The sequence below is a fragment of the Zonotrichia albicollis genome, chromosome 6, assembly GCF_047830755.1.
Source record: "Zonotrichia albicollis isolate bZonAlb1 chromosome 6, bZonAlb1.hap1, whole genome shotgun sequence".
In the NCBI taxonomy this organism is placed as follows: Eukaryota; Metazoa; Chordata; class Aves; order Passeriformes; family Passerellidae; genus Zonotrichia; species Zonotrichia albicollis.
Window position 1 is genome coordinate 50,679,319 of NC_133824.1, and position 23,658 is coordinate 50,702,976.

Here is a 23,658-nt window from a genome sequence, read left to right on the forward strand (position 1 = left end):
TTTCAGGACAGATGCTGGGTCTGGCTTTCTTGCGGATACCTTTTCTTCCCCAGCCTTGTTTACTTCTCCTTAGCCCTGAGGTAACTGGACAGTACTGTCACTGTTATCTCATGTCCCCTTAGGCAGCTGAACTCTCAGTCCAAAGTTCCAGTCAAAAGGCACATTCAGGAAGGGGTGGACTTTGGTGGTTACAGTTTCATTGTGCAGTTTTGCCATAAAGGGCAAATTCCTTCATAACAATGCTTGAGCCCTTAGCCATAATGTTTCAGTCTCTCACAGAAAGACACCTCAAAACCAATTCCACAAACCAAAAGCCAGAGCTGCTACTAACCATGTTCAAAATCCAAAGTATGAAAGTACATACACGAACTCCTGCTGTGGATACTGTGGAATAGAAAACATGGAATCCACCACCCTGTAAGGAAAAGCTTTGTAAACATGACTTTAGCAACAGGGTTCTGTGAGAGTTCCTCTCTCCTTTCACAGCCTTTCTATGGATATACTCTTTTAGTTAAAGCCAGCTGCATACTGTCCTGCAGAACGATGGTGTACAGATACTAGAATTAGAAAAGCTATGGTCTAATGTTTTTGCATATTCAGAAAAATTCAGGGGACGCTCCCTGAATCAATAAGTCATTACATTTGTATTTTAATGACTTTATCAATGTCAATTATTGCATATTTATTAAGTATCTTCTTGTTTTGTTCTTAAGCTCACAGGGCAACATATTGATGCTACCAGGACCAAACTCTTGCCAGCTGAATTTGTGCACAAAAAAAAAATGTCCTGGGCTTCAGTATTTTGACTCACAAAGGCCTACTGGAGTTATCAGATGGTTTTTCCTTTGCTGCAATTTAGAACTAGGCTACACAGGACCTTGGGTCTTCACAATCCCAGCAGCAGAGTGATTCTCAGCTCTCAGCCCAGCGGTGGTGACAAGAGAAAAGAGACTCGAGCACTGTGTGGCAGGTTCCACAGAGTGGAGACCTTTATTAGAGCAGGGCCCTCTGTGAAGGGAGCCAGGGACAGCAGCTCCAGTTTCACAGGGAAAAATAGGGGTTTATATAGGGAACTGGAGAGCGGGGAGAAACTAGTAATGAATGGGATACACGTAACTTGGAGGAGTGACAAGGGAAAAACCAATGAGGTACAACAATTAACATAGAACTGCAAAGGACCATGGGCGGGAAGGGCTCCTCACCCTAACTGAGGTGTGCCTCATTCAAGGCTTGGCTCTCCAGGGGAGAGCAACCACTCCTTTGCTGGCTGATTTCTCGGCCCCCGCAACAGGCAGGGAGAGACTAAACATCTTCCAACCCCCACTGCCACACCACACCTTTTCAGAAACCCCCACTGCCACACCATACCTTTTCAGAAGGCTGCAGACATCTGCCCATCTTGTTCTTTAATCCAGCCTTTTATATTCTTCATCTTACATGCACTGCACCTGTGTGCCCTCTGTTCCCTGTATGGCTGGTCAGCACCCCTGGGCACTCCATGGCTCATTGCTGTCAGTGCTGCTCACCTGCACAGCTGAAGCCATGGGGAATCAGCCACAGCTCCACTCCCAATCACCACAAACTCTGTGCCCACATGTGCCAGTGTCTGCACAAAAACATTTGTCTGATGCTGTTACCTCACAAGCCAACAGCAAATATGCCCCGTGAAGGCACAGAGCCCTGTGTACCCACCTTCCTTCATGGCTGCACAGCTCTGCAGTGGAGACACTGCCTGAAAACCACTTCAGCCTCCTGGGAGGGAGAGGGAGTGGTGGTGGTGTGTGGAAAGAACAAAAGAACCTGGGCTTTTAAACACCAGATGTAATCTACATCTGGTAGATTAGATGAAGATGGCCTCTTGTTCATTTGCTCTTTTTTCTGGGGTTACTCTTCTGAAATTAGAGGATGTGAAACATTATTTAAAGTCACAAATTTAATAGCATCCTAATTTATATGCAGATCCAGTTATGAATTATGAATTAGCTTGCATTTTGTTGTACCTCTGTTTGAATCCTGAGTAAAAAGTGCATTACTTTAATACAAATCTCAGATAAATTACAGTAAATTAGAAACAAAATAATATTAATTAAGAAAGGACAAAGCCTGCTGCTAAGAAAAATTAACTGCTCTTCATTAACCAAAAAACTGTCCACACAGAAAGTGTAAAAGAAATAATTCTTAATCATTACCCCAAAAAAGGCATAAAAAGGTCTTAGATAAATTCAGCTGAGAAACTAAAAGTCCACTGAACTGATTTTCGTGGATTAAAACCTAACACAAAACTAAGAAGAGATAACAAGTACACAGAAAAAAACCATCTTGCAGTTTGGAGTATATCCAAATTTTTAGTGTACATAATAGTATTTACACTATATACCAAATATATAATACCAGACTATTAGCATTAATAATAGTAAATTTCTATTATAACACTAAAACTACTCTATGGTTTCCCTGCCACAGGGAAAAAATTGCAGAGTGGAAAAATGTATGGAAAATATCACGCAAGTATATATCTTTTTTTGTCATCACACTCTTAACAATATTCACATTGTCCACTTCACTGGATAATGAATCTCTTTCCTAAGCCAACCCTCCCCAATGACTTTCCTCCCCGACCCTCCAAGAGAGTTTAGACACAAACAATGACTACTAAACAGTTTCTAAGCACCTACAAGGAGTGTCTGCAGTCAAAGTAAGGTTGTCATCTGAGAAAACACGATACTCTTGGCATTGTCTTTTCTTATGAAAGAATGTTAATGGCATGCTGGAGACTGCCAGCAGTACCTCCCCAAGGTAAGGTAGTTTTCAAGGAGGAATGGCTCTGTCCAAGCCACATCATTAAAAATGTAATGGTTATGGAGACCATATGTTTTCCTTGTTACAGACGTAGTCATTAAATTCTGCCTTTTCCAGTGATAAATTGATCCTGTAGGCAGGATGACAACTCAATGAAGAAAATAAAACAGGCAGTTTTAGTATTTTTTTTTTACACATATGTTCTAATAACAGCTTTTTAAAGAAGCACAGTCAGGTTTTTTTTGCCAGTTGCACATATTATAGGAATGAAATGCAGACCCACAAATTGAACTATGTTTTGCTAATGGGTCACCAAAAAAAGATCTTGGTAATGAAAAAACAATTTCCCCAATGAACTGCAAGTAAAAATACATTTTAAAAGACAGAAAAATTACAGACTTTGAATCCACAGGCGTACTTCAGGAATAGTGGCTGTGAAATGCACTTCACTCACAACACTTAAGCATTACCTGAAAATTTCTTTAATAGTCACAAAATTTATATTCAAGAAGCATGTGCAAGAAACTGGTAAAGCAACATGAAGGCCATCTAAACAAACAGTCACACCAACAGTAATAGACACATCCAAAGAATTTCTCCACAAAATACACATTTCCTAGACAAGATTATGACCAGAGCTCTGTAGCTCACAAGGTTGTTTCTGGTGACTAAACCAGGTATATTTTTTTGCTTATGAGGTTTACATCTTGCCAATCTGCATCTGAGTACATGACAACCCATAGGAGCAACAATTTAGCTTCAGACAATTCATACACCCCAGCTTGGCACACATAAAGTTTTTTAAAGACTTACTGAGGTTTTGAAAGTTTCCCTTAACTTCTCTTTGTGATGATGGTCCCGGGTGAGTCAACCTGTGAAACTGAACATGGCAGTTTTGAAATCCATCTTGCTCACTCCCCTCCAAATCCCCACCCATTCACTTGGTACAAGGCAACACAATTTCTTTCTCAAGTTTTTGATAATGGTTTGGTGCATGCTCTGAGCTTCTCCTGTTCTGTGTGTATCAGTGGATGTGAGAATGCCCACATCAGAGCACTGCCTTCAAAAGTGAGCTACCTGGAGAGAAGTGCAGGTGGGTCCCTTAGTGCCTTGCTCTAACTCTGATCATAGAACACTTTGAGTTGGAAGGGGCCTTAAAGATCATCTCATTCCAATCCATTTGCCATGGGCAGAGACAGCCTCTACCAGACCAGGCTGCTCAGAGCTCCTCCTAGCCTGGCCTTGAGAACTTTCATGGATGGAGCATCCACACCTTCTCTGGGCAGCCTGCTCCCCTTGATGAAAAAAATATTAAGTGAGCTCTCTATGATTGTTCCAGCTGCAGCACTTTTTTTTCCCCCAGAAAAGGCATTTGCTCTTCAGCACCATCAACTCTTTAATAAATTCAGAAATAATACATGTTTTGAAAATCTTTAGAAAACTACAAAAAGCCCTGCTGTCACCTAAATTTCAGCTCGAACTTCTGCATTCTGAAAAAGAAAAAATCTAGTACCAATATAATATTTTAACATAACATAAGAACATAATGGGGATTACTGCTGCTACAATCATCCTTTTAAAGCTTTCTGCTTAGAGGTAATTACCACATTTTCAATGATAAAAGGGCCTTTACTATTTAAAATAGGCTGCATGAAGATCCAGATCCAGGGCATCTTCATACCTCCCAAACAAATAAGTTTTATTAGATAAAAAGCAAAAGCAAGACATTTATAAGATTGCAAAGAGTATTGCAATATAGTTTTCATAGTTTTTAAAGAAAAAAAAAAAGAATTTAAAACTTTAAACTGTTGAATATCACTAAGCACTCAGTTCTTGCAGGCAGCTCTATAAAAAACATTTAATATATCAGCTCTGACTCAAAAAATGATATATTTAATGTACACATTTGCTTTGGTCAGCCAAAATTATGTAAATCAAACTCTAGTAGATTTAAATTTCCTAAAAGATTTTTGTATTGGCTTCTTCAAATCCACATAAAATTGACCATTTCTATTAAACTTATACATAAACCAGACTCAGATATCTTCATTTTCTCCTAGAAAGGACCATTTAAAGCCTTCTGAAATCAATGCTACTTAAATAAAATCAGAATTCTGCCATATTTAAAATAGAAAACTGTTTATGTTTTACTGAAACATAAAAGAATGTCAACTATTCATATATGATATGAAACATTAGTGTGGACTATAAAGTACCACAGTCTTGTTTCATTAGATGACAATTTACAGGGCATTGGGTAGAATGAGTTATTCTGTAAATACCCACACATCTCCTGCTTTGCAAAGTAAGCATTCTGCAAACATTTACTCTTTTGGTATGCTGCACACATTGGAATAGTTTCAGCTTGACCAAACATTTGCTACTGCAAACAGAACAGTCAAGCTGCTTAAAGAATATTCAAGAAGCAGTTTTATGCTACTACTGCTTTTTATTAGGATTTGAATACTGCTCTCATATGCCTAAAAAATAGCACTCTCATGCCATTTTTGTTTATTTACTGATGTTGTAACAAACAGTTTGATGTTATAACAAACGCTGATGTTTATTTACTTCATGTTATAACAAATGACTCAAAGTGGGTAAAACACAGACTTAAACTTCCTTTAAGAAGCCTCTGGGCACAAATGGAACTGCATGACATCTTTGGGGGAGACTGGCCTCAGCACTTCTGGAGCTTGGTCCAGCCCAGAAATGCTCTTATGTTTTGCTAAGAGAGGGAGCACACAAGACTCAGTGACTTGGCTCACTCTTCTGTTGTGCCATCCATCTCTAGTGGCAAGGAAAGTATCACCGATAAATGAATTTTTAAGAGCTAGAACTTGTCATATAGTTTCTAACTTGAGAACAGAAAAATAACATTGAGTGGTTCCACCAGAGTCAAAGAGTCAACCAATTAAATGGTTTTTTGGTTTTTTTTCCCAGCAAATCTTTAAAGCTCCTGAGGACTTAAAAATGCAAAATGACATGTAAAAAGTATCTTGCCAGTAGGCTACATTTCACTGCCTTCAGCAAAATGAGCTGTCTGGTTCTGTAAGCACCTACCTTCATGAGACGTTCCTGGTGCCTTCAGCACTCTAGTCCAAGCTGACTTATGTTGAGCCATTGCAATGCTGAGTAACTTACCCACTGAATGGCTTGCAGACTGAAGTATAACTAAATGGGAGCAGGGTTAACAGGAACAGACCTCAGAACTACATCAGCTTCTCTTCCATGGGTGCTTAAAAACTCAAAGAAGTCTGGCCCACAAGGCCTTTTGTATTGTTGCTTTTAATGAAACTTGATTACTTCATGGGTTTACATTTTTATTTGTTTTTACTAAAAAGCAAGTTATTTCACTTGGCAAGGGCTACAAACTTCCAATGTTTTGCTGAAAACACACATCCAACAGAATGTTTTAAAATCAAGAGTCTCGGAAACTAATAACAAAAATGTACTATAACATTGTTTTCAAATATTTATTACAACAACCCATAAACTCTTTTCATCCCAACAGGTATTCTGCCTGCAGTATCTGTAACCTAATAGCCACATTACCCAAAATTGTCAGTTAAACAGCAACGAGTCTAAAAACCCCACTCTCTCCTTCCTAGGACACTTTTGCTATTGTCTAGGACCACGAAGTTATATTAATAACTTAGCTAGCAAAAGTAAAAAGGCATCAACAAGAAAAGTCAATGTGTTTGCACAGACAAAACCTTTTAGTCAGGTTTAGAAACATGCTCCTGCTCTCAAATCTGGGATCCAAAACTCTAACCAGTGCTAGGGCTCATTCTTTTTGCTATAAAAATACCAGCATTCTCAGGATCTGACATAAGCCTTTTTGGCTGCTTCTCAGGGTTATGATAGCTTAGAGTCACAGATAAGCAAGCTTGGAAGTACCAATCCTGCCAGAATAGTTCCCATCTTTCCAAACACAAATGAAAATCACAGCTTTACGTAGTGGAACAACATTTAAGGAGCATATAATACATAGCATTAGAAAGGAACTTAACAGAGGGCCAGAGGTGTCACCCTGAAGGACTAACAACAAAAGCAGTATAAAATTTGCTACACAGGAGTCTGGAAGGAGCTGGCCAGCACCTCACTTCAACTACACTTAGGGCAGGTGAGCCACAGGAGGGCAGGTGATACAAAAAACAAAAAACAGGGAATCAGACATGAGAGAGCTTACTTCACTTTGCAACCAAAGGTGAATGATGTAACAGAAGGTAGCTTTTTTGAATATGGGATATTAACTTAAACATACCTCGGATATTAACTTAAACATACCTCGAACCTCCTGGTTTATACAATTGTGCTACTTGTTTGGAAGGTAAAATAAATAAGGGTTTTTGTTCCATGAAGAAGAATGTATTTTCGGTTACTATCCCTGGAAGAGTTCAAAAACGACCAAATGCGGCACTTGTGGTTTAGTAGGCGTGGTGGTATTCAAAGGTTGGACTTGATGAACTCGGAGGTCTTTTCCGAGCTCCATAATTCTAGGGTTTGTCCAAGGAGGTGCTCCTTCCAGGCGGGCGCCAGGGCCGTGCATTGCGGGGGACGGGCGGTCGGGACGGCGGTGACCCCAGCAACCGGGAGGCTCAGGCGCGGAGACAGTCGTTCTTGAGGCGGCTGAGGAGGGCTCAGACGCGGAGACAGTCGTTCTTGAGGCGGCTGAGCGGGCTCAGACGCGGAGATAGTCGTTCTTGAGGCGGCTGAGGCGGGCGCCGTGGCTGCGCACCGTCAGCGCCAGCAGGTCGTACTTGTCGCGCAGCCCGCTGGAAACGTGGCGGGTCTCGCGGAGCAGGGCGCGGGCGTGCAGCAGCAGCCCCAGGAAGCTGTCGCCCAGGCGGGACTCCTCCCGGCCGCCCTGCTCCTGGCCCTGCCGGAATTTGCCCTCCAGCTCGCTCAGCGAGCGGTCCGAGCTGGAGTAGGCGTCGCTGATCTGGGCGGACTCGCGGCGCAGGTAGGCGCCGTAGCTCTCCTCCCCGTCCAGGTCGTAGGAGATGCTCCTGCCGATGCCCTCCAGCACCCGGCCCGCGTCTTCCACCTGCCGGCCCAGCACCGTCAGCTCCTCGCGCAGGGTGAGCCCGCCGCCCGGCGCCGCCGCCGCGCCGCACCGCCGCTGCTCGCTCACCCGGAACAGCAGCTGGCACCGCTCGGGGTCGTCGTTCTCTTCGTAGTCCCCATCAGGGACGAAGTAGTGGTGCAGGCTCCCGTTGGACATCTCGGGGTACAGTGGCCCCTCGAAGTACCCGCGGCAGAGGCTGCAGAGCCCCAGCAGCCACGCCAAGCGCACAGGGAGCGGCATGCTACGGCCGGCGCGCAGCCTAGGGCCGCCCGTGCCGCATGGGGCTCCCCGCCCCGCCGCTGCCGGCCTCGCCTGGGCTGCAATGCGGGCCGAGCACGGCAGCGCGGCCGGAGGGCTGGCGGCGCTCTGGGGGCGGCCTCACCGCGCCGCCTTAAGAGCCGCGGCCCCGCCGAGGGGGAAGCGGCCCCGCGCCGAGCCCGACAGGGCCGGGCCGCCCCCGCCCTGGGCAGCGGCCGCAGGGCCCGCGAGCACCGCCCCCGGGGCTGCCGCACGGGCAGGGAGGGAGCGAGACACGTACACTGCTCTGCTCTCAATAGAAAACTCCGTAAACCTGACCTCCACTCCTCTTCCCGTTAGAAACGACGGCTTTGCTGACAGCCTGATCTGTGCAGCGCCTCAAATGCACGACTTGCGACAGAAGAACTTCGCTAAGTTGCTCAGGCACATAGTTGGTCATTGATAAAAAACTTGGATGGGAAAAAGATGCAGGATCAAGTAGAAACTGTAAAACAATAAAGCTTGATAGGGTAAGATGGGGAAATGAAACACAAATATGCTCTTAAACAAGATGTCTGATGTGTTCAAGTAAAACCCCATTACAGTGCATCTTATGGTGCTGACTTTGTAAGAAGTGTTTGTTTTCATTAAACAGTATTTTGGGTGAATCTAGTAGCAGAATTGTGGCACAGCTGAACTGTGCACATGACTTTTAGAAATCTGTCTTTACCATTTTTGAGTTGTTAAATCAAGGTGGGATCACGAAAAGAAAGGGTCTGTAAAGTTACAACTCCTTTCATATCATTTTTCCTCTTTCATGGAAAAAAATCACCACCTAGCAAAGTTTATACCAAATCCTGCAGTCTGGATTCACAAAGTTCACAAAACACTCACATAAATAGGTTGGATTAGACTAAATCCTTCAGCTTTCTATAAAATGTTTAAAGCTTATTCAACTGAGGCTGTTTGGTATTTGTCCTTGGTCTGTGTTAGCCAACAGGGGCTCCTTGAAATAATTTCTATTCCCAGGGTGCTCTTGTTTCACCTAATGTTTTGTTTGCATTCCTGTTCTTTGCCGATCATGGTACATAGTCTTCATCCATTTCCACCCAGGCTGGTATAACTGACAGCCAGCTGGTTTGGCTCATACTTGTGTTCTAGTGGACTTCCATTTTGATGTCTCCTCATGGAAGTACTGGACTGTAAATCACCCAGTTATGGCTTTGTCAGCATGGTTATGCTTTCAGCAATGCCACAGAGAGTAAAAAACCCCTAGCTTTAGTGACTATGTCGTCTCTTTGTACATTTAGAGACTGAGTATATGCTGTTCCCTGCTACAGCTGCTGCCTGCCACTGCTGTTTTCAATCGGGCTCACATTATCCAGGTTTAATTTAAATTTTATAACCAAATAGTCTCACCCCAATGGAAAGCAGACTTGGAATGTCTATTTTTTAAGGAAGTCTGCAATTCAAGATCTGCAGTCTTAGTTACTCAGTGGGCATAGGTTTGGAAAAACTGGAACTTGATGAAAGATGCAAAACAGCCTGATATAAGGCAATACCTATTTTGGGTCAGGATTACAAAGGAACAGAATACTAAGTTTTAACATCATCAAATGTTGGAAAAGATGAAGACTCACACTGACAGAACAAGACTGTGAATGAGTAGCCACCATCCGTTCCAAAATCACACCTAAAGGACAAAAGTCTCAAGACTGCAATGATATAATCTAATATGAATACCCTTAAGCTTCCACGAAACCATGAAATGGTACAAATGAAAATCAGGTGGTTTTTTTTTCTGAAAGACATGTACTGAAAGTAACAATTACCTTTCTCTATGAAGACTTGAGTTGAAGGGTCTGAAATCTTCATCACCGTTAACAGCAGCAGGCACACCACAGCAAAGGCTGAAGGAAAAACAAAAAAAATCAGTCGGTGTAGAACTTTGTAAAGTAATTTCTGGCAATAGCTGGAAGTTTAGAGGACAATAAAACCTAAGGAAGACAGAAGGAAATTGATCAGAAGTACCAGAAACCTGGGATGCAGAGAACCAGAGAAATGAGCAAGCACTTTCCTGTTGTATGTTGCATTTTCTGCTAGGAGTCCATAGGGATTGCTGCATGACATCAGATATATGGGGAGCTTTTGGGATGCATCCAAGAAACAGATCTTCCTTGTGGCACGCTCCCATGAAGGCCCCCATTTAAATCCCGGCATTGTCAAAAGACTGCTTGATTTCAGTATTTTATCCTCCATGCCTGCTCAAGCATTTAAAAGTTCCTTCTGTATAAATGAGGAAAAAGTACAGGAAGCAAAAAATAAAGCAGCATACTGGTAGTGTTGTCTTACAAATACTTGGCATTATATACTCTGCTGTGGTAAAGCTACTGTTTTTCCACTGAACAACACTTTAAACAAAGTTTAGAATAACATAAAGAACTGCAGAATTTACTCTGCATAACCTGCTTATGCAGCACCAAAATCAGCCCCCAGCCCAGAAATTGCCTATAAAGTGATGGCAAATGCACAGCTCAGCACTGGATTTCAGGTCATTTCAGTTGTATACAATTTCTTCTGCAAGCTATGCTTCATCTTTGGTTTTTGGCTCACATGTAGTTGCTATTTCTGTTGTAGATCATGGTAAACTTTGCAACATCAGAATATTTCAGCTGTAAATAGCTGTTTATTCAGAGAACAGAAATATGTTATGTGGTCCTAAAGGCCCCACAGGCTTCAGAGTATAAATGTTTTCTGACAACTGGCTTCTGTTTTCCTGCTATGAACAGTACTATGCCTTTACATAAAGAAACCTTGTTTTAAAACAGGATTAAAAAGTATGTGTATGTAATTTCTAATTGGAGGGTGCAGTGCTAAATGCTCAAATGAGGGGGAGGTGTGAAATAGTCCATGAAGGAGTAATGCCAGGAGTTTTTGTAGGAAAATTGCCATAAGAACATACCAGAAATTCTATAAAGTGAAAAAAAGGTTTGGGAAATGAAGCTTTTATAAGGCATTTAGTATTCATTCAGTATAACTTTGCAATACAGCAGAAATTCAGAATCAGTATGCTGAAGCACAAACCATACTGAGTACTCCAGGACCAGAAGAATGTCTGAGGTTTCACTGAAATTTGAATTTGAAAACATTTTGAATTTCTCAAAAAGGCATATTTAATTCAGAATTGGAACAGCTGACCAACATATAACTCAAAAACAAATTTGTAGAGAAAACAACTTTAATGTTAGCTTATTTAAGCTACCTGATCGTGATAACCCTTTTCTCCTTCACAAGCGTCAGGCTGAAACCACATCTATATCTGGGCACAGAATCCTTTGAGTCCATTAGCACTGGCCTGTCTTGGATAAACATTACAGAAAACCAAATTAAAAAAACACAAGTAGCTATAGACAGATTGGGTATGAGGCTGAATGTGAATACAACTAATGGAAAAGGTCTGTCAGGCTGTTTGTTTTAGAAGAGTTTGCAATTAATATTGAACCTACTTCAGTTTTAGCCAACACCAAAATGACCTTGGCCTCGGCAAAAAAATATGGAAAAAGATTTTACCACAGCCCTTCTCTGTAGTGGGTGCTAGTTTACTTTATGGAAATATCATTTCCTTAATGCAAAAAACTGAGGCTATGCTCAGTTTGCTTTTATAAAGTGAAGCGATGCATCTGGATGCTTCCTAAGAAGGGAAAAGGTTAAACGAGAGTTGAAGCAGGATAAACATGTACTGGTATTTTAGTAGTGGAGTTTCTGCCTGTTGATGAAAAATCCTGAACCCCAAGAGGGATATTGCTAGCATCTCTTCGGCAAGGTTCCTGAAGTGGAAATAATAACACTTCCTCACTGGAAATGAAAACACTTAAAAAACATCATTGCTGGCCAGCACATGGAGAAATTTTCCAATTACTGTAAATGTGGTTTGTTACAGAGACAGCATATCATGCTTTTAACATGGTTTGATTTTCAATCCTTTCTGTGTTATTTTTAATGTTCTCTGTAAGCATGAAAACACATACTTTGCAGTTGTTACAGAAACATAGTTCACTAATTATTCATAAAAGATACTTTCTCCTTCCATCTAACCTGTTAGGAGTAAAATAAGATTTTAAAACCCCTAAAGTTTCTTTTTCCTTCTCTCCCTGTCTCACAAAGTAGGGAAAGCTTACAACCTGACATGTCCTTCTCAGGCAAAGGTAGTAAAGAATTTAAATAAAAGCCTTGGAAGAAATTTAGAAGAGTCTGGTGAGGAAATGCTGATATCATCTCCAATGGGATTAATCCATTTATACAGTTTCTCAGGTTTTGTAGATCTGTGATCTAATGTATTGATTTGAGGCAAGATCTTGAGGACATAAATTTTCTGAAAGCTGGATTTCACCAGGTCTGTTTTTCAGGTCAAATCCCCAACAATTTAAACACACTAAAGAATTTCCAGTTTTACCACACTTGCAAGGATAGTATTTTATGATTTATACGTAATCTTATATATTAAGATCATGCATGAATTTCTGAATAAAAGCTAGATCCTGACATGTTTATACTGGTTATTCATCAAATTTCCTCTCCTCACTAATCTTTTAAAAAGTCTTCACTCATGAATTTAAAGGGGGAGCCTACCTGTTTAGGATAACCAAATGCATGTAGTTTTATTAAACATGTCTTCACAGAGGATTAGCTTTCCTGTCTGAGGTAAAACTCAAATATATGTAATAGTATCTCTCTGTGCAGATAAAAGTAAAATGAGATGGAAAATGTAAAAAAAAATACATATGATTTAACTAGTTTAATCTCCTAACTAGTTTAATTCCTCTCCTCTCAGCCATATCTTTCCAATTGTAGCATAAAAAGAATAACCCCTACCCCATGCTTCTATAGTAAAATTCACTTGTATTCACAGATCTATTTTTTAGGAGTTGAAAAATATCCTTTTTGTATCCTAACACATTCACTCAGATTTTTATTTAGTTGTTTTTAGCAGGGTATTAAACTTAAAACTAGTCAGACATTGTATGTGAGCAGCATAAACCCAGACATATGGTTTCAATTCAAATATACCAAAATCTCTGTGTTAAAAAAAAAAAAAACCACAAAAAACAACATTCCCTTTAACAAAAATTTTTATAAAATTCTACTAGAAAAAGCAGGTGAAGGAATTACTTACAGTCAGCTGTATATTTATTTTTGTGCAGCCATGGTTGACTATTCCACAGGTTTTTAATGACTCAGTGCACACAGAGCACTCATTCAGCAGCCTGAACAGTGTGTTATTCTCCCATGCTTGAGGCTGGAGCAGAATGTCAATATGGAATTTCTACCTCCTACTACAATTTATGACTTTTATTTGGAATGGCATGGCTTAGGAATTGGCATTCAAGGTTATTTCCTCATGGCTTTGCAGATCCTTCAACAGATGCTGGTGAAATTTGCCTCTGCAGCTTGACCTGGAGCCCCAGCATGGTTGTTTGCCCTGACTCTGAACCACAGTGTATGGGATGCTTCTCAGAGCTGCAGGAATATGACCTGCCTGCTTCCACGTTTATGGTCAAAAAGCAAAGACCTATGGCCGGCTTTAAAGTCTGGGGGCTAGTTTAGGCTTAGGAAATATTACAACTCCTCCAGCTTGGTTGCCTTGGATGAGAAAGCCCCACTGGGTGTCACTCACAGCCTCTGAACGTAATGTTTGGGCTCAAATATCAGTTTGTTCAGGTTTTTTGATCCCACTGTTGTTCATGTTCCCAGAGATTGTGCCAGCTGTGCAAGCTTTTTGTGTCTTTTCTGGAAAAGTCTGAGGCAGCAGTGCTGTAGTACCTTGACAAATTTGGAAGGGTTTCCCACAAGATTAGATAGGTGATGCCTGAGTGTCAATATGCAAAAAGATCTCCCAAACCCACAGAAGCACACAGAAAAGTAGATTCCCTTTAGTAACAGAATGCTTCAGTTTCACAGTAAGCCGCTTTGGAGCCATTTAAACAATTCCCTATTCAGAGCCCTAAGAAGGTTCAGCAAAATCAAAGCGATGCTGTGACAACTGTTTGAAATTAAAATTATGAGGGTATATTCAAAAAGAAGAAGTATCTGGAAGGCAAGACAGGACAGCCCACCCTCTCCACTGGAGTAGCCCGGAGTAAACCTCTGTGGTTAAATGCTGTCTATCACATTGTAGTTTGGGTTGGAGGGGACCTTTAAAGGTCATTTAGCCCAGCCTGCCTGCATGGAATAGTGACCCACATTGCAGCAGTTTGTGGAGAACTGTTGCCTGTGGCATGGACTCACACTGGAGAAGTTTGTGGATGACTCTTTTCTGTGGGAGACAACATCATAGAGCATTTTCTACCGTCCACAGGTCAGCGCAGAGGTAAAGTGCTGGCCATTTCCCTTCTTCAGTAATGTCCAAAACCAGCTGTACCTTCAGATCTGCAACTTGGCTTGATCCACCTTGTCCCTTGAAAGCTTCTGGCACTCACTGTGTAGGTCTCCATATAGAAGTTTTCTATTTCTAATGTGTTCCTACAGTATGTCAGCAACGACCAGTGAAGAGAGTGCATCGCTATTTGGATTCTGGCAGCTGATTAGATGGTGGGGCATGCCCAGCACATGTCACCTTCTCTTCTTCTTCTGGTGACAAAAGTTCGAAGTTTTCACCTTCAGGCCACTTTGTGATGAATTCCAAGATTCCTGGGCAATTGGGGTTTCCAATTCAAACTGGCTGTGTGATCACCACGACTCACTCCACGTAGCATCAGTGGCATGATGTGAGGAAGGGACTTTCTTGGATTTTTTCCAGTACACTTGGGTTTGATTATTTTGTTTTGTTTGTTTGCTTTGAGGTTTTTTTCTTCAGGAAACTACTACTTACTCTATCTTGTTTAAGCTTTAGTTTAAACTATTGTATTTCCTCAAATGATTCTTTCTTACATTTCTTACATCCAATCAATGTTTTGAATTACTGTACCACAGCTTCAGGCTCATGTGACCAGATGTGGAGGATCAGGGATGAGCATGTAAGAACATTTTTTCTCCAACATTCTGACTGACAGTTCTGACTGGAAAGTTGTGATTGGATAAGAAGTCCCCTCCAGAGTAGTGGCAGCACTGTGCTGATCCAACGTTTTTTCTGCCTTCAGGCTTATGCTCATTGCATCTGCATCAACTTTCCCCATGCCAACTCAGTTCCTGGAGGGCTTTAAATGGCTGGTGCGGACCAAATGGCATGAAAAATCCAGTTTTCATGAGAGGCATGCAGCAAGTTAACTATAAAAGGAAGTAGATCAGTGCTGCTGGGATACAAAGCAGGGATAAACGGAAGAGGTAAAGACTGGACTACTTGTCATACTTTACATATCAGGGAAGAAAAAAACCCTCTAGGCAACATAATCCTGTGTTTAAATCCTCAACTACAAAGGGCAGAGCTTCAGTAAAGATTCAGCACAAACCAAATGAACAAAAAGTATCAGGTTGAGGTCATATAATTTTTCTAAATGCACTGAGGAATGCTCATGTTCAGTTTTCCCAGCCTGTCTCAGTGGTGGCAGCTTCCACTAGCCAGGGATTGCAGAGCATTTTTGAGTCTAAGGTCAGCTGTTTCTGGGACATAAAGTCAGTTTTGCCTCGAGATTTGGTATGCAGTGTTTGGAATGCTGAGGATAGTGTGAGTCTGCTGAATATCAGGAGGCTCAGAGAGCCTTCAACTATATAAATCCCCAAACTCTGATTTGTTCTTAGGCTTAACAAATTCTAGCAATTTTGGTGTGTGCAGATCCCTTGATCTTATCCAGGCCACCAAAGAGCCTCCTCATCTCCTACAGGGCTTTGGCTCCCTGGGCAGGGCAGTGCATGTCAGCATCACAGCCACTCATATACACAAAAGAGGTTTGTAGCTGCGACCCTCAGCACAAAAAAATGGCATCATGTGGTCTAGCTGGGAAGACAGGAGTAAAAAAAAACTTTCTACTTCAGCAGTTTGCACCTGAATATCTTTCCTCTTTATACAGAACAACTCAAAATTGGCTCAAGACAAACACCCTGACACAAAACTTCTTGTCTCAGTGAAATTTTGTGCTTTGACAGTGCAGACATACAAAAAATTATGTCTTTTTATCAGCAAGATAACCCTACTAGTGCTACTTTGTCCTCACTGCCATATTTTGCAGGAAATGTTTAGTCTGCTTGTATCTGTTTATGGAAAGAACAGGAATTTCCACAGAAAGAGAAAAAAAGAACAGCAAACTGGGAAAAGGCTTTCTTTGTCAGCACTACGATATTAATAGTGCTTGCCATTTCACTCAGCAATAAATAACAACCCGTTTGTTTCTTAAAAACAAAGGGCAGCAAGAACACACCCTTAGCCAAAACCATCCCAGGCAGAAAGGCCAAATTTCCCTAAGTGCAAGACCACATTGATTCTACATCTAAGCACTCCTCAGCATTTGCAGAAAGCAACAAATCTTTTTCAGAGAGTTACTTTTATGTAAATGAGAGTTACTATACCACAAAAGTTAGGGCAGGCAAAACATTCTCATGACTTTTACCATCAAAATGCCCAAGCACTGGTAAAACAATTCGACTTAACTTTGCCACAGGCATGGGATGTACTAAATAGTTGCTCACAATGTCAGCAGACTCCTCCTTTGCCAGAAATATTAGGTACAAACCCACAAGGGTTTAAACCTAATGACGTTTGGCAAACAGATGTAACACACATATTGAGCTTTGGGACTTATAAATATGTCCATGTTTCTATTGATACCTTTTCTAGATTCATAGTAGCAACAGCACACAAGGGTGAGAAATCAAGAGATGCCACTTGACATTGGCTCCATGCCTTTGGCACAATGGGTGTCCTTCAACAGATAAAAACAGACAATGGGCCCCATACATCTCTTAAAACACAATAATTCTTCCATGCTTGGGGTATCAAACACATCACAGATATTACCCATTCCCCAACAGGGCAAGCAATAGTCTAAAGGACACATTTCACATGAAGAAACATGCTACAAAAACAAAAGAGGGGGAATCTGATAGGCATGCTCCCTCAAGAGCAGCCTGACAAAGCAACATATGTTTTAAATTTTTTGAATCTCTCCAGTAGAGATGACTTAACTGCATATAAAAGGCTTCTGGGTCAGACCACTGATTGAGAAGGAGTTCGCTCAGAAGTTACACACAAGGATGTCACAGTGATCTATGGAAAGGTCCAGTTCCACTGTGAGCCTGTGGAAGAGGCTATGGGTGTGATTCTTTACCTTCAGGACCGCACTGGCTTCCAGCAAGATAGATCAAACCCAGCCAAGGATGACAACAATGAACCTCTTTGTCTTTCTACTGCTGTGCTGCCATCAAATGGCAGAAGGGACAATCTGCTGGACCCACATCATTTAACCTCTGCTGTTCTGTTTCAGCCTCTGACCTGGTGGAATCCAGAGCCTCCCATCAGCACCAATGGAACAGAATGGGCAGGAGGAACTTGCCTTCCTCCCCTGGGTCAGGATATTGTAGATACATAGAGTATTAACACTACTTTTGTTACTGATTTACCGCCTATCTGCTTAACATGGAATCAAACAAATGCCTCTTGACCTTTACCTTGTGCTAACTTTTCTGTGCAATTGCATTTGATATATGCACACTCAGACAATGCAAGAAAATTGACTTCTACTACATCGCCAGCCATTCTGTCTGCCTCCACCTCACCTGTGGATGCCCTCCACCTCATTTCCCAGAATGTCATTTTACACCCATCTCCAATATAGGGCATTTGAAATGGACATCATGCACAGGACAGCAGCCACAACAGCAGTTCTTATAGTATGGGAGGGTAATTGATTGGGGACCACATGGTATCTTGAAAGACAATGGGACCAATACAACCATTCCCCCATCCCAAAAGGCAAACCACAGTATTGTTTGGCATGGTGGTGGGATAGCCAGATCATTAATTCAATATTATTGAGGTAATAATCAGTTCCATGTGCGCAAACAGTTGCGGAAAATGTTGTTGCCTGCTTATGGCAATAGGATATACGAAGTAAAATTAGATAAGAATGCTACAATTGCTACGTCAACACTGCAAGAGAAACAATTACTAATGACTTGCACCGTATACTTGTATGTTTTTCTTTAGTTAATGATTTCTTGATAGAATATAGAAATGGTTTGGTTTTTTTATCTGCTGCTTCTTTTATTTTCAACTCATGCATAATCTATGGAGATATGTGTAACTATCCTGTCCTTCTTCTATTTAAAAAATGATTTAAAATTTGGGTACCTGTAAATCTGACTCAGTCTTGGGAAGGACAGGATGGTCTCTCACAATTGGCTCAACTAGTACAAGAGGAAATCCAAATGAGTTTGCAAATTTCTGGGTTGGTTAATCTTTGCTATTGTTTGTGTTGCAATAATATTAACCACAGCCTCTGTGGCTGTCACTGCCTTAACTCATTCCATTCAAACTTCTCATACTGTGGGACAAATTAACTAATATCACAAAGCAGTTACAAAGACAAGAAAACATTGATAAAGAAATAACAGCCATATTAGATGCCTTGGAAAGTGCTCTTATGAGGGTAGGCAAGAGAGTTGAGGCCCAAAAAACTCATCTATCCCTGCACTGTGATTGGGAAGATATCCATAATTCCTTATGTGTCACTCCTCTTCCATGGAATGACATGGAACACAATTGGGAGACAGTTAGAAACCACCTCCAAGGGGCCCTTGATAAGGCCTTACAACAGAATATACAGCCACTTCACACTCAATTAAAAGATCAACTCACAACTTTACAAACTCTGCAGGAACAAAAGGTGTTGACAGATCTGAAAAATGATCTCTCTTGGCTAAATCAAAAAAATTGGTTTTCTGGGATAAATTTATGAGTTTGGGTTTTCATTGGACTGAGTTGTCTAGCAATAATATTGTTTTTAATCCTCTGTCTTGTCCTTTTTAAAATAATTGAGCTGTTAAAAGCACGCAAAAACAAGTAATGGTTACCTTAGCCTCAACTATTACTCCTTTAAAAAGAAAAGGGGAAAGTGAAAAGAAATAGCAAAGCCTGGCACTGCAGAAAATTCCTGGGAAGCATGAGAGAAAGTAGATTACACACTATCTGAGAGCAGGAAAGACATCCTCTTTCTTCAAAGCCTGCAAACCTTGAGGAAACTAAGAGTCAGGCCAATGGATTCATTACAGGCCTGCAGCCAGTTTTGTGCAAAGGACTGAACAAAGATTCTCACTCTGTGTGTAAATACTGCCTTAACTCTGCAATAAACTGGTTCATTTTGCTCTCAGCTTGTGAGTCTCGTTTTCATATGCTGTAACCTATAAATGTTCTTTCTAACCCGAGCCATTCTATGATATAAGTGGAATTCAAGTAAAGAATAACATTGTGCTATACTAGATTCAGAATTCAAACACAAATGTAACACAGGAACAGAATCAGACAAAAATATAGAAAAGAAATTGGACCTGAAATGCTTCATTGTAGTGCCTCATCTTCAACAAGTTTTCACTGAACCCAAGACAGGCATTTGTGGCTCCCCATAAGAGCAGTTTCCTAATGCTATGGCAATTATTCCCAGGTGAGGTCCAGACACTGCAAACAAACACAACTCATTAGCAGCAGGTTTAAGAATGACTACTCATCTGAGTGTCTGAAAGAGCCACTTGGCTAAAAAGAGAGTTGAATTTAGTTTGATTTCACTCAAGGTAGACTTTGAGGAAAACATAATTTCCTGGAAGCTTGAAACCTGGCGTCTCAGGGACCTTCAGAAGGGAATTTTGGATCCCTGAGGATAGTCCCTGGCTGCTGTGGTGGCTGATGTGTGTAATCCTTTCCATTACCTGACTGCATGCCTGCTTTTGCAGGATAAAGCTGTCAAAGAATGACACCTCAAAATGTTTTATGAAGAATTTCGCAGGAAATAATATTTTATGAAATTCTCAATCATAGTAAGAAACTGTCGAAATTTACTAACAGATCATCCCTCAAAGTAAACTGGTTTTTACTTAGTTCCCAGAATTAATGGAACATTTTTATCCCTAGTTTAGGTCTACTGTGATATTCCATAAAATACCTGGAACATTTTGCTTATGAATTTCTGATATTTCCAATTTCTGATTGGGCCACTATTCCTTTGTTAATTTTCTTAATGCAACCAGTGGAGACTAAAAGACAAGAGTCCTTTATCTTAAAACATGTAAAAATTGAAGTGTCACTTAAACTAAGTACAGCAGCTAGATCAAATCACTCAGCTATCAAGTCTTTTTCCATCTCTACAATAAGACTGCTAACACTGCATTTCATTCTTTGATTAATACTGTTCTAATAACATTTGGAACACTATAAATCTTAGAACCACCACAGAATGGCTTGGTTTGGAAGGGACCATAAAGATTATCTAGTTCCAACTGCCCTGCCACGGGCACGACACCTTCCACTAGACCAGAGCCCCATCCAACCTGCCTTGAGCACTTCCAGGGATGTGGCAGCCACAGCTTCTCTGGGAAACTTGTTCCAGGGGGTCACCATCCTCACAGCAAAAAATTTCCTCCTAATATCTAACAAGTTGGAGAAAATGTAATACAAAGATGTTGTGGATTACAAAGATATCTTTTAGTGCCAGTAACGACTATTTGAAAATCCTAAATATGTTACAGTAATGGTTGTTAGTTACCATCAAAGCAATGTTACCATTAGTTAGTTGTTACATAGCTACCATTTTAAAGAGCAGGGGTAAAATTAAAGAAAAAAAGAAAAGTTACAAAAATACCAGACAGCATTGCTGAGAGGAGATGAAAATGGAGGATGGAGCAGGGTGGAAAGTTACAGACACAGTTATAACAATATTTAAAATTCCAGGGAGAAATTGCTGTGGCTACTCCCAGGATGGAATGTGGTCAGCAGGCCCAACTTCCCACACACAGGGCATGCTGAGGGGGCCTAAATAGAGGGTGGAGTGAAGTGGAATCACCAAGCTCAGGCTCCGCCAAAATTCTTGCAAAAGGGGATGCTAGGTGATACCTGGTGCCTGATTAGTCACATAGCACGTGTCAAATAAGGGAGGAAGAAGATTTCTTGCTGTTGAACCAGTGGCCATGGTGAGATCAACAGATATCCATCCCCATTCCCAAAGGTTACTTCAGATGCAATGCAGATGTTTCCCACCTCCAAGGCACGACCACCCCGCATGGAACGTGATATACCACTTGTAACTCAAGGTGTACCAAAGCACAAAAATTAGTATCAAAGTAGTAAGATTAAAAAGTGCAGAAGATAGGGAAGACTCAATTGATGGTTCTGGCATCAGCTGACAGGCAGAACATATCTCCTCCACCACAGGGACCCCTGTGGGGTAAGAACTGCAGTCTGTGTACAGATCACTTAGCTCAGGCTAGGCGTTTTAGTAATTAGATCTTGTTAGTATATTGCTTTGAATAGATTTTTTTTTTCAGCCAGATACTATCACCTTCAATCTTAAAACCTTAACCTTAACAGTTTTCTGTTATATTAATAATGAGTGTTCCATAAATTGTCATGTGTGAGTCCTTCAAGGGGGCTACCAGTTGCCAGCAGTAGATAACATAGTTGACTGTGGAGACCTGGGAGGGGGTGTCTCTTACCCTGAATCTTCCCTGAGGCACCACAAACCAATTAAAGGTGTGGAGACTTGGGAGGAGGTCCTTCTGTCTCCGTGTGACCCTGAACTGCCGTCCGACTCCCCAGACATTTTAGTGAAGGGCCCCCAAAACTGGAGTCTAACAGGTTTGGTTGTGCACAAGGGTCTCAGCTGACCCAAGGCACTGACAGACTAATCAAACACAAAGGGTTTGAGAAAATCTCTTTCACATGACAAGATCTTTGAATTTACATGACACAGTTCATGCAAACATTATAGTGACTTCCCATAAAACAAAATAATAGCCAATAGTGAATATAGTGAATTGGAACAAAAACGATTGCTAAGAAGAATTCATCCTTTAGAAAAAGCCAAAATATGTAGCTCACATATTACTGTTTTCTTCAATGGTAGGCATAATAATTCAGTTTTGAGCTAGTTCTTTAGTGACTCACTTATCTAGAGTGACAAATGTCTTTAATATTTTAAAGTACGTTGATGATTTTCTGATATAAACTAAAGAGAATCCCTTATTTTCTTGTGATTTATTAATTGTCTATAAAGACCAAATATACATCATTGATTAGCATCATCTGCTCCCACTCTCTTGTAAGATGATGCAGTTCAGTTACTACAAAATTCATTTATGTGACACCTAATAAGTTAGGTGACTGCTAACTTAAAACTGTATGAAGAAAGACATGTTAAAACTGTTTCCTTTTACTGTGCGTTTTAGTTCAGTATGAAAAGGGGAAAAAGAACACACTTTCATTGTCCAGAAAGCAGATTAAATTCTCATTAATTCCTCCTCCTTATATTTTAAGCTAAGTTAAACATTTCAACTGACCTAAATCCGGAAATTCAAACCAAATGAAATTATCAAGAGTGAATTTTTAATGATTGTGACAAGCCCCTTGCATGCACTAAACAGAGCTGGAAAAATGCAGGATCTAAACTAACAAGAATGGCAGATTTCCACTACAAATAATGTTTTTCTTAATGACTGATGTCAATCTTGCTTTATGGTTCCAAAAGAGTCAAATTGCTCAAACCCCCCACACTATGATTTTGTAATTTGTTATTGTAAGAAAATACTTATTAATGATTTTAAGGGAAAAGTCTTACTTGTAAAGTAATCAGCAAGCATTATATAATCCAAGATAAGTCCTCTCCTTCCAGAAATGCTTAAGTGTTGCTAAGGTGGAACACCAGGTGCTTCTATTGTAGTAAAATACAAATACTCATCTTCAACAAGATAGTTTATTGAGTTCTTACAGAGCTGTTCTTGGAACCAACATTATTTAATATTTTCATATGTGATTTTGCCACAGAGAGCCAGAGGATACTAACTAAATATGATGGTGCCCTAAAACAAGAAGACCTCTTCTTTATCCTCCTTATATAATTAATATAAGGAGGATAAAGAAGAATTTACAACTTGCAAGCAGAATCAGGATAAAATTTGGCAAAAATATGTGCTCTGGAACTAAGAGCAAGAACTTCTGTCTTGAGTTTGGAACTAACAAATTAAAGGCAGAAGAGGAGAAAAATCTTTGGATATTAATTGATCACAGGATAACTAAATCACTCTATTACAGCTGTGGAAGAATCTGAAAGGAGTCCATTCTATTTCAACCAAGATATTTGGGATAGAAATAAATAAGTATTAGTGTGATTGTATTAGTTGGACTAATGTACTTTGCAGGGTGCTAGCAGAAATTTCGTGTTTGAACAAGATAATTTCAAATTTTAAAAAAAAGTCACCACAAAGCAAGAAATATCTGTCTTATGACACAGACTGGAAGACATTGCATTAAAGCTAGGAAAATAAAGCCTGAGAAGCAATATAGTTACTTTCTATAAATGCACTATGAGCTCATAGGAACATATGAGAACGATTTAGGCTAAATGACATATTATATTATT

The 23,658-nt window shown here is 40.6% G+C and overlaps 1 protein-coding gene across 1 annotated transcript; it reads right to left on the minus strand.

Moving 5' to 3' along the window:
- Positions 1-2,968: 2,968 nt before the first annotated feature.
- On the minus strand, positions 2,969-13,359 carry FIBIN (fin bud initiation factor homolog). Its single transcript, XM_074543760.1, has 3 exons — positions 13,281-13,359; positions 9,940-10,017; positions 2,969-8,612 (listed from the first exon to the last, which is right to left on the minus strand). Exon 3 carries the CDS (start codon positions 8,108-8,110, stop codon positions 7,484-7,486), a length of 627 nt encoding a protein of 208 aa, XP_074399861.1. The 5' UTR covers positions 8,111-8,612; positions 9,940-10,017; positions 13,281-13,359; the 3' UTR covers positions 2,969-7,483.
- Between the last annotated feature and the right edge of the window lie 10,299 nt (positions 13,360-23,658).

Bases quoted from the DNA above. Each gene is read 5' to 3' on its own strand.
- FIBIN (XM_074543760.1), bottom strand. From the start codon at position 8,110: ATGCCGCTCCCTGTGCGCTTGGCGTGGCTGCTGGGGCTCTGCAGCCTC.